At 39.6% G+C, this 18743-nt stretch overlaps 1 protein-coding gene across 6 annotated transcripts in view; it reads left to right on the forward strand.

Moving 5' to 3' along the window:
• The window catches only part of LOC6641242 (potassium voltage-gated channel protein eag), a 37730-nt gene extending 22554 nt beyond the window's left edge, over positions 1 to 15176 (forward strand). For 2 of the 6 annotated variants that reach the window (XM_023175311.2, XM_023175312.2), the window contains exons 8-16: positions 5567 to 5663; positions 5732 to 6078; positions 6143 to 6298; positions 6411 to 6483; positions 7422 to 7621; positions 9867 to 10119; positions 10223 to 10635; positions 11875 to 12162; positions 13593 to 15176. In XM_023175311.2, the coding sequence (XP_023031079.1) occupies positions 5567 to 5663; positions 5732 to 6078; positions 6143 to 6298; positions 6411 to 6483; positions 7422 to 7621; positions 9867 to 10119; positions 10223 to 10635; positions 11875 to 12162; positions 13593 to 14810 (3045 nt within the window). In that variant the 3' untranslated portion in view covers positions 14811 to 15176. Of the gene's footprint in view, positions 1 to 5566; positions 5664 to 5731; positions 6079 to 6142; positions 6299 to 6410; positions 6484 to 7421; positions 7805 to 9866; positions 10120 to 10222; positions 10636 to 11871; positions 12163 to 13592 lie in introns of those variants that run through there. The other 4 variants (XM_023175313.2, XM_047011410.1, XM_023175314.2 and 1 more) reach the window with 3 other exon arrangements.
• Positions 15177 to 18743: the final 3567 nt, after the last annotated feature.

Below are 18743 nucleotides of genomic sequence, written 5' to 3' on the forward strand. Positions count from 1 at the left end.
AAATTAGAACAGGTTTGTTTATTGATTTGTCTTGGTGGTATGTTTATTTACGATTGTTTATGGGCTTGGTTGGATATGACAAGTTTCCTTTAGAGGAGTCCCGACCTCTTTCCTGGTGTTTCGGTAACAGGATATATCCTTGTACCTTCCAATATGCTGGGAATTGTCCTGGAGCAGTTTGACCTTACTCGATTCTTGCATAAACACGGTGTCTTAGTCCTATTCCAAGGACTTGCTGGTTACAGGATAATTTGAGAGGTTACTCGTAAGGCCGTCTCAAATTATTCTGACTTTTCTTGATCCTTTCACTTGTTTGTTTCACTAGTCTGAGCTTTTAAGGTTACTCGTAAGGCCTTAAAAACTCCCTTGATTGATCATGACTTGTAGACTTGAGTCAATTAGTTCCACGTCTAAACTAAGACTGCCTTCTAAACTAAGACTCCCGGCCCTGTCGAGCGTGGTCCCTTAAATATATCCCGAGATGCCCATAGGGCGCTGGCTGCGGCGTCGTGCTGTTGGCAGCGGCGTTGGGATCGTGTCAGAAGTGGGTCGCCTCTTCCGGCGAATTCTGCTTACGGGCAATATTCAAAGAATGGCTAGGCTAAAAAGTGCGGCGTTGGGATCGTGTCAGAAGTGGGTCGCCTCTTCCGGCGAATTCTGCTTACCGGCAATATTCAAAGAATGGCTATGCTAAAAAGTGCTATGGGTCGCGATGCACGCGTGCTGTGTGCACTCGTTTAATTTCCCCTGCAATGCACTTTCATACGTATATCGTATCTATCAGATAGAGGGCTTCCCCCATCATTCATCCCTCCCCCTTCGGTTCGTATATTCCCCTAGGCAATCCACAAACCATTATCGTTTCATATAATGCATGCATGCCCCCCCCACGCATCTTCCCGCTTGCATGAAATTGCCAGCGGTCGCATGTGGTTCGATCGGTCATGTTTGATCGTAAATCATGGGATCGAGCCATGTTGGACTTGGTTGCCCATCGCATCTGTGTGCATATCGGCTTCTTGCATTATGCTACCCACGCATCTTCCCGCTTGTACGAAATCACCGGCGGTTGTTCGACTGGCCACGTTTGATCGTATGCCACTTATATTGAATCGGTTCGATCCATCAGCAGCGGGTTCGTTCGTATATCGTACGTTTGGTTTGTGTCTCGGCTGTATCTTGTATCTGGTGCATCCTTTGCATCGCTTGATTTTGTTGTTGCTGGCTTGTTGTGTGGGATATTATAGTTAATTATAATGTTCCTCACACTCCCCCCCTTCTTCGGGAGTGATTTGCCCTCCCCTGTTCCTTGTACCTTGTGTTTGTTTTCTGTATGTGTATTTCTTTCTCGCTGCCATGTCATCAGAGTCGTCCTTACTCATTGTTCATCTAGTTTCTTGCCATCTGTTTGTTCACATATTTGTTGTTTCATCTGGCTGATATGTGCTTGCCTGGTTTTTCCTGTTTCTTTGTGCCGTAATTTACATATAACTGGAGACTAATTGGCCTTTATATAGGCAGCTCCCACGGCCTCAGGGATATATTAGTGTAGTACCGCTATACAGCTGGCCAGTTTCCATCGGCCCTCTGCTTTCACCCACGCATCCACTTGTTGCTATCCGTGGTGAAAGTCCCGTAAATCCTTGGCGCATATGTCCACTTTCTCTGTGGCTGCGCGCTCATTTATTCCTTGTCCTTGTCTTTCTTGCTTGTACACCTTGGCTTGCATCACTTTTTCATGTTGGCGTCGCCTTCCCATTGGCCGCCACACGTATCCCGTTTACTTTTCGCTGCTTTCCCTTTTCTGGCGGCGCTGCCGTCGCCCGTCGCTCCCCTCAATCCGCTTGTCATACCCATACTTCGCTCGTTCTACTCGTTTCTGTTTGTTTGCGATTTTCCCCTTGATCAGCCAATTTGTTGAAGAAACCTCTTGGCAGGAAGTATTTCTTGAAGCCCTCAACGAACTCCTTCCACGATCGCCACTGCTTATTGTTTGCGACGTAACACCTGTGTGCTTTGTCTTTCAGTAGTTCTGGCATTGCTCTTGGGATCATGTCCAGCTCGATGTCATACATGTCTGCTAACCACTCGATTTGTTCTATAAACTCTAGCAGTCTGGAATTGCCATCGAATCTGACAGTCCACTCCCTCTTTGTGTCGGTGCTGTCTAATACTCCTTCGCTTCCCCATCTTGGTGGTGCAAATGGAGGAATCGCTAGCGTAGCGATATTTATTTTTTTGAACTCCTCGGTTTCCTTGTTCTCACCATTCTCGCCTGACTGTGCTGCGCTTATTTCTGGTTTTTGTTTGGTCATTTTTGTGAACTTGAGTTCTAATCTTCTTATCTCCTCTCTCCACTCTGGATCAGACTCTTTGTTGTCTATCCATTCGCCGAATTGTTTTCTCATCTCCTCTACCGTGCCGTTCATGTTGACTCCGATCCATTGGCCTGTTTGTAGCAGATCCTCCTTCTTCATGTGGTACATCCATCCTTTCTTCATGTGGTACCTCCATCCTTTCCCCATTTTGATGTTTTCTTTTCAATTTTTAAACTTTTGTCTTGTTTAAAATTTCACCAGTATAGCACGTTGGGCGCCAGTTGTAACGATCCTTTTCGTCCTTCGGGATATTTACAATTATCTCTTGGGCTAGGTTCGGCACAACAAAATTTATTTTGTGCCCCGGTGAAATTAGAACAGGTTTGTTTATTGATTTGTCTTGGTGGTATGTTTATTTACGATTGTTTATGGGCTTGGTTGGATATGACAAGTTTCCTTTAGAGGAGTCCCGACCTCTTTCCTGGTGTTTCGGTAACATGATATATCCTTGTACCTTCCAATATGCTGGGAATTGTCCTGGAGCAGTTTGACCTTACTCGATTCTTGCATAAACACGGTGTCTTAGTCCTATTCCAAGGACTTGCTGGTTACAGGATAATTTGAGAGGTTACTCGTAAGGCCGTCTCAAATTATTCTGACTTTTCTTGATCCTTTCACTTGTTTGTTTCACTAGTCTGAGCTTTTAAGGTTACTCGTAAGGCCTTAAAAACTCCCTTGATTGATCATGACTTGTAGACTTGAGTCAATTAGTTCCACGTCTAAACTAAGACTGCCTTCTAAACTAAGACTCCCGGCCCTGTCGAGCGTGGTCCCTTAAATATATCCCGAGATGCCCATAGGGCGCTGGCTGCGGCGTCGTGCTGTTGGCAGCGGCGTTGGGATCGTGTCAGAAGTGGGTCGCCTCTTCCGGCGAATTCTGCTTACGGGCAATATTCAAAGAATGGCTAGGCTAAAAAGTGCGGCGTTGGGATCGTGTCAGAAGTGGGTCGCCTCTTCCGGCGAATTCTGCTTACCGGCAATATTCAAAGAATGGCTATGCTAAAAAGTGCTATGGGTCGCGATGCACGCGTGCTGTGTGCACTCGTTTAATTTCCCCTGCAATGCACTTTCATACGTATATCGTATCTATCAGATAGAGGGCTTCCCCCATCATTCATCCCTCCCCCTTCGGTTCGTATATTCCCCTAGGCAATCCACAAACCATTATCGTTTCATATAATGCATGCATGCCCCCCCCACGCATCTTCCCGCTTGCATGAAATTGCCAGCGGTCGCATGTGGTTCGATCGGTCATGTTTGATCGTAAATCATGGGATCGAGCCATGTTGGACTTGGTTGCCCATCGCATCTGTGTGCATATCGGCTTCTTGCATTATGCTACCCACGCATCTTCCCGCTTGTACGAAATCACCGGCGGTTGTTCGACTGGCCACGTTTGATCGTATGCCACTTATATTGAATCGGTTCGATCCATCAGCAGCGGGTTCGTTCGTATATCGTACGTTTGGTTTGTGTCTCGGCTGTATCTTGTATCTGGTGCATCCTTTGCATCGCTTGATTTTGTTGTTGCTGGCTTGTTGTGTGGGATATTATAGTTAATTATAATGTTCCTCACAATACATATGTAAGCGTGTGTGTGTGTGTGTGTGTGTGTGATGAATGCGGGCCAACTTAACGCCCACCTACTTAAGGCCCGACCCAAAGACCCAAAATATATGTGCCGCAAAACCACAGGCGATGCCTTTTCATACCACGTTCTAGGCCTTCTTCTTCTTCTACTTCTTGTCGTCGTCGTCGTCGTCGTCGTCATCCTTGTCGTCCTCGTCGCTTTGCTCTACTCAAATTGTGCCTATTTCCGTCAACAAGATGTTAACATTTTCGCTTAAATTGCGCTCAACTCAGGCACACACACACACACACTCACACACATGGCGAACGACTTTAGTGTATGGTGGGTAAAAGTATCACAAAATGGTTGGTCTAGGGAAGGGGTTTGGGCGGTGAAGACAACGGATGAAACTTGCATTAGTTGGCAGTTTGTTATTTAGTTATCATGTTGCATAGTTTTCCCATTGTTTAATGCAATTTTGCAGTAATTGTTGTTTGTTTTGTTTGTATCCCCGGTATATGATAAACAAACCAAAAACTTTATTGCAAATTTCAAAACCATAAGCACAATTTTCGGCCCAGATCATCAAAATAGGAAAAGTTTATATCGTGACATAGCAAACAAGCAACACATCGTGACTTTGAACCATAAGAACATAAATATTTATTTTTAAACTGAAATTTAGGCGAGAAATTGAAGATGTTGCAATAATAACATACTGAAAAGGCTTAAATATATATTTCAGTGTCAAAATAGCATGAACAGTAATTAGACTTCGTATTGAAAATATTTATAACATCAATTGTTATTAGACATGAAGGACAAATGAAATGGCATTTCAATTTAATAGTCGTAGTGAGGACTAAAAGTCCAATTATAATAAATAAATGACATTCTCGAACAATCGATGCGTCGCTAGGAAATAAGCTTAGTATAGCATACTTATGGGGGATTTATTTTTGCACTAGAGATCTAGTAATTGGCACTCGATTCGATTCGATTTAAGTTCAAGCAAGGTAACTACAGTTTTAAAGGCATTGGCGCAAGCAACAACCATGCTCAACCATGTCAAATGTAATAAGCTCAAGCGCTTTAAGGTCGGATATGAGATGCACTTAAAGGTACTTTTACCCTTTCCCATGAATGAAAGCACAAGCATTGTATAAGTCAAGAAATCAGATAATGGTTATGCGGTTAAAGTACACACACACACACGCAGTCCACACACATACATACATACATCTCCATTTGCATGGCCAAGTGCCTGCTCAAACCCTTGGTGTCTGTTTTATGTGCTCACTTAAATTAATATGCTCGAAGAGACAGGAGCATAAGTAGCAGTAACAGCAGCAGCACAAGAATCCTGGTCATACATATACATACATATGTACGTATGTGGGCAAGAAGAATGTTACTGCCACTTAAAGATAACACACACAATGAGTTGAAAGGTGAAAGGTGGACTGGGAGTACATGGACAACTGTTGCTGTCAAGCAACAACTGTAGCTAAGCCGCTTAGAACTGACTAAAAACAAAAATCTGATAACTCGGACACTTAATTGTGGCGTTTCTGTCTCCTTCTCTCTCTCTCTCTCTCTCTCCCTGTCTTTTTTGCAGGTGCCATACAATGTAGCGTTTAAAAATAAAACCTCAGAGGATGTTTCCTTACTTGTGGTGGATTCCATAGTCGATGTTATATTCTTTATAGATATTGGTAAGAAACTCGCTCTCTTTATCCATACATACATATATTTATATATTTTCGATTTTACGTATATGTAGTTTTAAATTTCCACACAACTTTCGTGGGACCGGGCGGCGAGGTGGTCAGTGATCCAAAAGTCATACGTATGAACTATTTGAAATCATGGTTCATCATCGATCTGTTAAGTTGCCTGCCCTACGATGTCTTCAATGCATTTGATCGTGATGAAGATGGCATCGGTTCGTTATTCAGTGCATTGAAAGTGGTTCGTCTGTTGCGTCTGGGACGTGTGGTACGCAAATTGGATCGATATCTGGAATATGGAGCAGCAATGCTTATACTATTGCTATGCTTCTATATGCTGGTGGCCCATTGGTTGGCCTGCATTTGGTACTCAATAGGACGCAGTGATGCCGATAATGGCGTAAGTCCAAACGCATTTGATTGACTTTTAGAGAGAGCTGCAAGTCGAACAATATTTATTACAGATCCAATATAGTTGGCTTTGGAAACTTGCCAATGTTACACAATCGCCATATTCATATATTTGGAGTAATGACACGGGACCGGAACTAGTGAATGGACCATCCCGTAAGAGCATGTATGTGACAGCCTTATATTTCACAATGACTTGCATGACATCGGTATGTGTTTTGTTTGTATAGGTGATATATATATACATACAAATATGATTTATGTAGATTATGTTTACATATTTTTCCGAGTCTATTGATTACTTTTCTCTTCCACACACAGGTGGGCTTTGGCAATGTCGCCGCGGAGACAGACAACGAGAAGGTGTTCACCATCTGCATGATGATCATTGCAGGTGCTGTGTCCAAACACGTTCCGTTGCCGTTGTCAGAATGTTTTTTCAAAACAAATGCATCCCGCACAACAGCGCGCGCCTTCCCCTCCCCCCAAAAACTACCTGCTCCTCCCCTTTTCCCCACCCATCCAGTCCTGTAATCCTTTAATCCCTCCAATATGCTGCTTTTTGTCGTTACCATAGCAATGACAATTTGTGCTTACTACAGAATAACTCTTAGCGTCGCTAGAACTAATAACTGCTGCAGTTGGTTTAGCCTCATTATGCACCTGCCTTCTACTAGTTAACTCAACCCACCCCCACCCCTTCCTAAAGAAAAAAAATGATTGATTGCCCACAGACAACAGAACTTTAAAAATCTTCTTTTCACTTTATTTTCCCCTCCAAAAAAAAAAAAAACCAAAAAAAACTCTTCTTCGCCATAGTTGCACAATTCGTGGCCATGTGTGAGTTTTGTCTTTCCCTGTTGTTTGTGTATGTGTGTATTAGTGTCGCATTTCAGACAAAATACATACAACTTCGAAATCAATACAAAAAATTATATGTAGCATAGTTATTGGGGCACAGGAATTGAGGTGACTCTACTCCTTTTTTTAAGCATTGAAAAAGGAAACTTATAATTTCTAATGAGCCACCTCAAATCCTTAAGCCTTTTGATCATAGATCAAAAACTATGTCTATCATCTCCTGATTCACTTTTAGTTAACATATTTTTTTGTGCTAATTCGCTCGTCCAATTTGTTGCATTTATTAATGTTCTAGCAGCGCATTTGCGCGACTTCAACTTTAAATCACACACACTCACACACACACACATATAAAAACACTTACATTAAGACATACATACATGCAATATGTATGTGTGTGCAAACATTATAATCCTTGAAAATATAACTCTATTATATTCCTTCCATAAAAAAAAATATATATATATACAGCTTTACTCTATGCCACAATTTTTGGTCATGTGACGACGATCATACAGCAAATGACCTCGGCCACAGCCAAATATCATGATATGCTCAATAATGTGAGGGAATTTATGAAATTACACGAAGTACCCAAGGCCTTGAGTGAGCGTGTTATGGACTATGTTGTATCCACTTGGGCCATGACCAAAGGTCTTGATACCGAAAAGGTGAGTAACGAATTCTCCACACTCTCTCTCTCTATATATACTACCATGGCCGTCTAGATGAAAGAAAACAAACAATGGAACTCTGATCGTGTTCTTCGTCCGTGTCTACAGTGAACTAAGGTCTTAAGCAAAGGCTAAATGTTTCATTTGAGTGTTTTTACTAACTATGTGTGTGCGTTTTTTCTTTTGTGTACATATAACATTTTTTTGTCTGTAGTAACTTTATATAGTCGCAGCTGAGCTTGTTGCTAATTGTTTATTATTTTTGCCAATGAGCCATGAAGATTGCTTGGTAAGTACTTGGCTGGATTGTAATTGTTATGCTAATTGATGACAAATATGAATGAAAAGGTAAAGAAGAAAAAACTGTTTATGCCAGCCAAAGACTTATCAAACAGAATTATTGCTGCAGCTTTTAATCAGTCCGTTTCATCATTCGTTCAATTAAATTTCCATATAAGCAATTCTTTCAAATTACTTCTAAATATGTGTTTTTTTTTTTCAAAAGTGTGTAAATATATGTACCATACCATATAAATATATGTGTATAAATAGAAAATTAGAGCACATCGACTATCACTATCTCTAATACACTAAAAACACAGATACTTAAAACACTCGTTACTCGTTACTCGCTACTCGCCACTCGCCACTTGCATTGCACATAACACGTTACTCGCTCTCGCTCTATTTCTCTATCTCTCTCTCTTACACAATACACTCAAATACGAACACAAGAAATCTGACAAACTTTGCTTTTGTCGCTGCTGTTTTGCGCTTTCTTTCCTTTAATTAATGTTTTTTTTTTCCTACTATTACTACTATTGTTATTATTGTTGTTGCTTTCCTCAGACTCAAAGCTAAAAATCAAACAAGCAAACAAACAAAAAAAAAACAAAAAACTTTTGCCACTTTGGCGCTCCAAAAATTTTAGAAAAATTCATTGTTACAATTTTTAATGCTTGTTATGTTGTAAGATCTGAATAAAAATATACCCGACTCAAGCCGAAGTCCGAGAGAGAGGTAAGCTGTGTGTTTTCTTCCATATGTACTCCAGATCGCATCGCATCGTAACTCTTTTATAACTCGAATAACTCTTAAACCATCATCTCTATGTTCTCTCTATGTTCTTTTTCCGCGCGTGCGAGCAAAATCCGTGCCAAAACGAAAAGCGTCCGTCAAATCCATGCCTTTAGATGAACTTGAACCAAACCACAATGCGACGTCTCCCCATTCGATTGGCGGGGACGTTCGATTTCAAGTGTTTGGTTTAAATAACGCAACATGAACAGACTTTTTGTTCAGCAATGAAACGCAAATGAAAATGCAAAAATTTGAAAAGCAAAAACACAAAGAAAAATCAAAAAGAATAAACTGACCTTTATACCTATTTCGTTGACTGTAGTTTGTGCCGCAATTCGTTGTAACAAAAATCGAAAGAAAAAAAAAACAAATATATTCCCAACAAAAGTTTTCTTATTTCCAAAAATTCAAGAAATTCGCCCTAAAAATGTTTTTTTTTTTTTTGCTATGTTCATAAAATGCATAAAAATGCAATTTAGATAGATCTGAAAAGGTAAAATTGCTTTTTTATCAATCAATCGTTGATCTGAGTACATTATAAATGATATAATTTCTGTTCAATTAAATGTAATATTCAAGGATCAAGATCCTATCCCATATACATATATGTTTAGGGCGAATTTTAAAAAGTTTTTAGGAAATTACGGGCAATTTTCATGTTTCTTCCATCGTAGTACTCAATTTGAATTCAGGCAGTATGCGAATTTACACAAAATAGAATACACACATACAAACACAAACACAGAGTGCCGAGGTAGACAGATGTAACAAGTCTAAAAAAAACCCCCCACATGGCCAAATGTACACCCACACACTCACAACCCTTTCACAAAATATATACACACACACAGAGACAGACAGACAGACAGACAAAGAGAGACACAGCCCCTGTTCAATGTTGTATGTGTATTAGTGTATGCGTGCGTGCGTGTGTGTGTGTGTGTGTGTGAAACTATAGATTAGATGATCCGCACAATCGAAAAACAATTAGAAATGTGTGCGTGTGTATTGTCTCATAGGTTGTGAAAGCAAAAAGTACTCGTTACTTTTTATTCGATACTCGCCACACTCAACATTTTACTCGCCAGAGCACACAACTCGCCAACCAACAAAACAAAAGAAATCAAACGAAAAAACGCCCAACTCAATTCACAATTCGCAGGTACTAAACTATTGTCCGAAAGATATGAAGGCTGACATATGTGTTCATCTAAATCGCAAAGTATTTAACGAGCATCCAGCATTTCGTCTGGCCTCGGATGGTTGTCTCCGCGCCTTAGCCATGCACTTTATGATGTCGCACTCGGCGCCGGGCGATTTGCTCTATCATACGGGCGAGAGTATCGATAGCCTCTGCTTTATTGTGACAGGCAGCCTGGAGGTTATACAGGATGATGAAGTTGTGGCAATATTGGGTAAGTTGTGATGCATCATTGATGCAGCTTGCATTCCTGTGGGGTTGGGCAACGTTTTTTTTGTTTTTGTTTCTCTGTTTTGTTTGTTCTACTTGATCCATAGGCAAAGGCGACGTCTTCGGCGATCAATTCTGGAAGGACTCGGCCGTTGGCCAGAGTGCCGCAAATGTGCGTGCGCTGACCTATTGTGATTTGCATGCCATCAAACGTGATAAATTGCTCGAAGTCCTCGATTTCTATTCGGCATTCGCGAATAGTTTTGCACGCAATCTGGTGCTCACCTATAATCTCAGACATCGACTGATTTTTCGCAAGGTGGCTGATGTGAAGCGCGAAAAAGAATTGGCCGAAAGGCGTAAGAACGAGCCGCAATTGCCCCAGAATCAGGATCACTTAGTGCGTAAAATATTTTCCAAGTTCCGGCGGACACCTCAGGTTCAGGCTGGTAGCAAAGAGCTCGTCGGTTCCGGACAAAGTGATGTTGAGAAGGGCGACGGCGAAGTGGAGCGCACCAAGGTGAGTTCGCCTTCATTGAATGAATGAACGAATGAAACTACATTGATCAATCCATTCATAAGAGAAGCAATAATATATTTATATTTCTCATTTCAATGTGTGCTATGAGTTTTTTGTTGTTTTTTTTTTGTTAATGTTTGTCTATTCTATGTTTGTACTTTCATAGAAATTACGTATACGCCATCTCGCCCCACTTAAATGCAGCGAGAGTTCATTTCGATCATTTTGTGTGTGCGTGTGTGTGTTCGCCTAGTTTCCGCTTATGTTATATCTTCACCATGCTGCCAAAACACTCATTCGTATAATCAAAGTTTACATTTCGTTAACTAACATTCTTAAAGCCTTTAAAGCATTATTCGTGATACTTACTAATCCACCCTCCACAGCCAAGAGCCACAGGTTTGTTGTCCCTTTCTTGTGAATTTGGGACTCGAAAGCTGCTGGCACCAAACCAAAGAGACGTTCAATAGTCATTCCAAAATAAATATATACTACACAAAACAAAAACTACAATTAATATCAAGTGACTTATGCTCGTTGTGTGTGTCTATTTTTCTTTATCTTTCAACATGCTTACGCTGTAAACCGTTAAACGTCATCTTACATACATATACATATATATTTTTCCAATAACAATAATCCACAAACAACCAAACAAACACAAACCGTTAACGCTCCCGAAAATCTACTCGCTCATATTCACTCAATCATTCTGACTAAAACACACCACACTTTACCACACTTTACCACACTTCACCACGCTACTCGTTGTTCTCGTCTTTTTTTTTTTTGTAATTCGTAACTGTTTCTGTTAACCATTTTGTGTTTTGTGTCAATTTGGCTTGAAAATTGAAAACCCAAAAACCTAAAATCCTAAAAAAAACCAAAATAAATTGAAATTACTAACGAAAAATCATGTATTATTTCCCTCCAATACACACAAACACACACACACATAAATAAACCAAAATTACAAATGCCGATATCCTTGCCTTGCCCCATTCCCTTTCTTCTATTTGCTCGCTCCTAATTCCCAACCTAATTCCTCCTACTCCAAAAAAAAAAACACGACACTTTCTGTTCTTTCTCTCCCACTCTCTCTCTCTCTCTTTATCTCTCTCTCTCTCTCTCTTACTCTCTGTTTCTCCCCAATTTGATCTGTCAAAAAATGCTCGTTTATCAAACCAAAATATATACTTACAATATATATATATATATCCAAACAACCTATCCAAGAAGCTACCTGCCAAACTAACATTAACTGAGGACTCACGCATCCTAACAACCGCCGCTGTACCCTCACCATCGCCATCACCCTCGCCCTCATCGGGTCCACCATCTGCACGTAGTACCCGTGCCAGTAAATGGGGACGCCTTCTGGGCAGTTCAAGTGTCGATTCAGCTAGCGATACTAGCGCCAAGGTAGCCGTCTCGAGAAGTTTGAGCGCCCGCGAAAGTCTGCGTGAGAGCACTGCCCAAGTGAGGCAGAGTAGTACTTCGAGTAGCAATGGTGGACAAGGCAATAAAGTAATTACCGTTAACCAAACAATAACAAAACATAAACAAAAACAAAAACAAAAACAAGAAACTAATACAGTTAACAAAACAAATTAACTTAATTTTTGCAAAAGAAAACAAACAAGAAAAACTAAAATTGTTTTTGATTAAATATTGATTGATTTTTCTCTTATACATTTTCTAATTCTCTCTCTTTCTCTAATTATTTACGTTTCATTTTTGTTCTTCTCGATTCTACTTCTAATTCTTGTCTCAATTGATTCTCATTTTCATGATTTTGTGTTTATGTTACGTTTCGATTTTCAAACGACTTTTGCGTTCATCTTTTAAACAAAAAAAAAAAATATTAACAAACTAAAAAAAAAAAGCATTTACAATTAAGCAAAGTAAGTTCTCGATCAGTTGATTTATTGCTATTATTCAGTTGGCTAGCTTTTTCACCATTTTTCACAATAATTACTTAAAGCTATCGATAACTTTTCGATAACTATTTATTCAATAGGACAACGGACAAGATAATGATTTTGTTAATGCAAATATCGATCATTAAATCAAGTGTTCCGAATGCAGAAAGAGAATCTGCTTATCTCTAAACTGACCCTTAATTTATCTGTCTAAACCAGTTGGGAATTACAACTGAATAAATTTATAAATTTTATCAAAATACTTATTAGTTCATTACAAAATCGTTGAAAATAAATCGTCATCTTGTCCGTAAAGTGTCCATTGCCATTTAGTTAGAGTTTAGTGCGCTAATTGCTGCTAATGCACCAAATTGTCACTACAACAACAGCAACAAATAATACACGAAAAATTATTATTGCCAATAACTAAAACAATTGATTGATAAACAATTTATTTCTATCTATATATACATATATACACGTTTTCTATATTTTTCATTTTGGTTATCGGAAAAAACCAAAACAAACAAAAAAAAAAAAAACTAAAACAAAACATTGCTTGCCTTGCTACTACAACAACAACAACAACGAATACAACTCAAATTTGATTTCGAATTGGACGGCCTGTACCCGATTGGAATTTTTTAAAACAAAAAACAAATGCAAAAAATCAAATGAAATGCACCACTGCTTGCACCACGTAACCAACTAACCAACCAACCAAATCCTCAATGAATGCTCAACAACCAACCAAAAACCACAACAACAACTACAACAACAAACAAAATCCAAATCAACAAATTTTCAAACACTTTTCTCACTTCTCTCCTATCTCCTGTACCTCCCCCCCAAAAAAAACAACAACAACATCAAACACATCTTTATCTCAATATATCTTTGTCACCTGCCTGCCTGTGCCTGTGCCTTGTGCCCTGTGCATTGTGCCTTGTGCCTTGTACCTGTACCTGTACCTGTACCTGTACCTGACCCGTATCCATCTGCCCTGCATCTGTTCCATTAAACGTCACCTTAAAGGTTTTCCCCAAGGCACCCAAAATGCAGGCTAGCCAAGCTACCCTAGCACGCCAGGATACCATCGATGAGGGCGGCGAGGTTGACTCCTCCCCGCCCAGTCGTGACAGTCGTGTGGTCATGGAGGGCGGAGGAACCAACACAACCAACGCAGTCACCATTGCCTCTGCCACAACTACGACCATTGCAACAAGCAGCGGCGTCGGCGCAGGAGGAGCCATTATACAGAGTTCAGGTGCTGATAGAAATTTGGCACTGGAACGAGAACGTCAAATTGAAATGGCCAGCTCGCGGGCCACCACATCGGACACGTATGACACGGGACTACGGGAAACGCCGCCTACACTGGCGCAGCGTGATCTAATTGCCACCGTGTTGGACATGAAGGTGGATGTCCGGCTGGAACTGCAGCGCATGCAGCAGCGTATTGGACGCATTGAGGATCTATTGGGGGAGCTGGTCAAACGACTGGGTCCACAGATGCAGGCGGCGGCGGCGGATAGTAGTGGTCAGACAACACCGGGTGATGAGATTTGCGCCGGTTGCGGTGCAGGAGGTGGCGGTGGCGGTGGCGGCACTCCGACAACACCAGCCACTGCAACGGCCACCACACCGGTGGACACTGTGATAACCATCTCATCGCCCACAACTGGTGGATCTTCTGCAACCGCAACGGGTGGAGCCGGAGCTGGCGCTGGCGCTGGCAGCGGTCTACTAAATCCAGGCGTCCAAGTGGTGGCGAGCGCGGGAGGCAACGGCCTGGGGCCACTGATGCTCAAGAAGCGACGCTCAAAGAGCAGGAAAGCACCGGCGCCTCCTAAGCAGCAACTCGCCATGGCGGCCACTGCGGCCACCACGACCACAACGGGTCCACTGACTCTGACGGGTGCCCTTGGATCTGGTACGACAACTGTGCAAGCGTCAGCGGCGACTGAAGCGTCATTGCACTTGCGTCTGCTCGAAGAGGATTTCACAGCGGCTCAGGCATCGTCTGCATCGGCATCGGCGTCAACAGCGGCAGCGACATCGCCGACAGGTGCCGTTTCACCTACTACAACGACAAACGTAGCGTTGCCCTTGATGCCGCACTCTGTTGGCACGCCCACAACAACTGGAGCGGGCAGTGCAGCAACAACACCAACATCTCCGATAGGCGGCGGCGGCGGCAACGGCGGCAGCAGCAGAACCAGCAGCAGCAGCACCAAACGGGAATTCCTCTAGCCAAAGATACTCGAGCGTCATCAGTCAATGGGGGATAACAGCAGCAGCAGCAACGTCGACTGAGCAGCAACGTCAAAGTGAACGGGATCTCCCAGTCTAGCAATAAGCTTAGTTAGTTCAATATACAAAAAGAAAAACAAAACTCTTTACACTCACTATCTCTCGCTTTCTCTCTTCTTCGGAATAGCATGCTCTTGTTGGCGCTCTTTTTTACTCGCTCTCCCCTTTCTAACTCTCTCTCTCTCTCTCTATCTCAATACTTCTCACTGTCTACATACATACATATACATATGCGTATGCTTACGCTAATTTTCGGTCTGCTTTTTAGTCGAGAGTATTTTCTCGGGTTTATTATTATTATTATTAGGGGCAACAAATAAAAAAAAAAGGGCAACAGGAATTTGCTTTACGAATTTGCTACACTAACTGCAAAATATAAAACTTTTTACGTACATACAAACAAACCAACAAAGAAAGAAACAAACAAACAAACATACAATGCATACATACGAAGAAAATGAAGAGAAAATCTAAATATAAATACTATAGTTATTATATAGTTATTACACATGCATACATACATACAAACATACATGCATAAGCATATGTAAATGAATAATTTTGTGATACATGCTAACCGAAACAAAAAGAAAGAAAACAAACTAAAGTAAACCCAAAAGCGAAGTTAAACAATGCCGGTGAATTGTACATACTAAATATACCTAAATATACATACATACACACAGAGATACACACATACATACTTGGTAATATAGGTAAAAGACATAATAGTAAAGTAAATACTAGTAAACATAATACACACATTCTCTTTTCTCCCTCCCAACTCCCGCCCCACCCACCACTCTGCATGGACTGTCTTCACACTTCACTCAGAATCGAAACAATATATATATATTCATTATTATGAATATAAAAGTTGAAACATAGCTTTAAAAGTATATTGAATAATGAGTGATATTTCAAAATCCATAAGTATCTTTTTCGCCTTTGGTTCTGTTTCATAAAATTGTAACTCATACGCCATGTTATCCGTGAACATGTGACTAATTTCTTTTCAATGAGTTTTGCACACATTTTTCATTTCCTTACTTAAAGGATATGTGAATACTTAAAGGTTGAAATTACAATTCATTATTCCAACTATTAAATTCAATTAAAAGTTAAGAATTCGTTTCGAATAAAACATTTCAAATTGATTCTTCCAAACCATGCAGATGCCCAATACATTGTGAATATTTCCTTCCCTCATCACTTTGCTCCCTCTCTTTCTCTCTTAATCTCTCTTTCCATCTCTCTCTCTCTCTCTCTCTCTTTCTATCTATCTCAACCATCGACCAAAAACCATCTCTAAAGCTAGAGACCATGTTGTAAGACTTAGGACTTAGTTAGGCTTGGCTATACCACAAAAAAGGAAAAATTACAAGCAAAAAAAAAACCAAAGAAAAAACTCAAAAGAAATACAAAAAAATTAAACAAACAAAATAAGAAAACTTAAAAAAAAAAAAGAAAACGCCGGGCCTAAGTGTCACTTATGATAACTATATAGAGATTAGGCCAATAGTTGCATATTCAAAAAGCAAAATCCCGTCCTAATGTTACGATTAAAAGCGGCTTGAGCACTTTTCACTCGCACTCGCAATTCCTTCAGGGGGAAAAAAGTACCCAAAACAAAAGATAAATGATCCTCAGAAACCCCAACAAAATAAAACAGAATATTATAAAACAAAAAAACCAAAAACACAAAATATTTTCGCAAAAGACGAATCGACAATCGACAAAACTTAATTAAAAACCAAAAACAATTTAGATATTCTGTATATAATAGTGTAAATAATTTTCATAAGAATTTAAGCATTCCAAAAATAATTGCTAGCCTACACACACACACACACACACACATTAACACACAGGTCAGTGGCGAATCGAGTTCATCAATTTGATGGGAGAAATTTGTTATTTTGAAGGAAAAATTGAACAGATTAAGAAAAGGTGAAATCTCAATTTTGGAGGAAAACTTTCCCTCGAGGATCCGCCAGTGATACATGAAATGGTTAATTCTTTGAGCCATCAATAGAGCTCCAAGTCTTTAGGAACCTTAAAATGATAGCCCAAACGACTCCACTTTGATGACAGAAAGTATTTTTAGCGTACTGACAAGGAAGAGATTCTCTTTCTCTGGGTTATTGTGAGTGATTATTGATGTCTCAAGGAAGGAACCAAAGAAACATACATACACACATACGTATATATTAGAGATATATATACATATATTTTGTGATAAACAAAAGAATGGAGAAAAACTAGTCATATTTGTTTACGCTAGCATTTGAGGCTTTCACTTGCATATATATATACCTATATATATAGTTTATATAGAGTGAAATCAGTTAAGAGATTTAACAACATGTACCTTAAGGATAATAGTGCTAACTCTACATATGTATATGAAAAAGGTACGGCGAGTTTGGCGATGATGATGATGATGATGATGATGACGATAATGATAATGGGATGCATTGCAAGGTTTCATTACGTTTAAGTCGCCCCGAGAAAGAAACTTAAAAACTAAACAAAGTATAACCAAAACAAATTTATGCCAATTAATTAGTTTTTTGCCCTTCACACCCCGGCCGCCTCCTCAACCCTTTTGCGCTCGTCACTTGAAACGTTGTAGTTTATGTTCCTTGTTATTTCAATTGATTTTCAGTAATATATATAACGATATCTAGAAACTAAATAAAAGTTTTTTAAATTGAATTGAATTACATACATAAATAGTGCATAGCCAGCCAGCCCCCGGCCCCCAGCCCCCCGCCTTCCGCTCAATTAGTCAAGTCTTCCCAAAAACCAAAATCAAAACCGTGCATACGTGTGTGCAGGAGGGGGGGCGGGGTCGTTAAAGTAGTATGAAAGTTACATAGTTTTAGTTGTCTGTTTGTTTCTTCTTATTTTTTTTACGTTTTTAGGTTTTTTTGGGAATGTTGTTAGAAAAAAAATTATTCGTGTTACAGGCATTCATTGTAGCCATTCAATCGAAAAGCAATTCAAGTGGTATTATAATTAACAAAAGCAAGAGAAAACAAAAAAAAACCTTAAACCTTTTTTAGAGTGAAGCAAGAAAATACACTTCATACACACACACACACACACACACACACACACTCGTAGTTGAAAGAAATCGAATAATAAAATTATAAAAATATAAATTGTTAAATATGTTTAAAGCATAAAGTTATGGTTAATATGCCAGCTCATTGTATATAGTTGTAGTTTTTTTTTCATGTTGTTTCTTTTCATAACTTTTTTTTGTTTGTGTTTTTTTTTTGGAATAGGACGTACATTTGTACATATGTATAAGCACCTAGAATGACTCAATAAATACAAATAATATGAGTAATGATATAAAGACTAGCATTAGCAATAAACTTATATATATAATTAGTATATATAGTTAAAGGAAATGTAAAATATGTATTTTGTTTTCTAAACGAATGAAATGAGAGTTAGCTTCAGCTATCAAAGAGTGCACAGGTTGAATGAAATTGTCTGAGAAATGAGTAAACGAAGTCCGATATTGAAAATGCCCAAAAAGAAGTTTTTCTATATAACGATCTCGATGTTATGCTGCATCAATCTCAAAAGGATTCCGTAACAAGGTTAATGAAACTAAAAATGGGGGTAGATATAAGATATCCTTACAGGAGAAAATTCAGCTCAGCGTTTTACTATAAAATTTCATTGTTTAGCTGTGTACTAACTAGGCTAATGCATACTTAGTTAACATGATTTAGCAAAAAAAAAAAAAAAGAAGGAAAAATCAAAATGAAAACAAAAATACAAAGAAAACTCGCTGAATGCTTCATTTGAATCTTCTACTTTGGGTTAGGTTATTTTTTCTCAGTTTTTTTTTTT

The sequence above is a fragment of the Drosophila willistoni genome (genome assembly GCF_018902025.1).
Source record: "Drosophila willistoni isolate 14030-0811.24 chromosome XL unlocalized genomic scaffold, UCI_dwil_1.1 Seg141, whole genome shotgun sequence".
Lineage (NCBI taxonomy): Eukaryota > Metazoa > Arthropoda > Insecta > Diptera > Drosophilidae > Drosophila > Drosophila willistoni.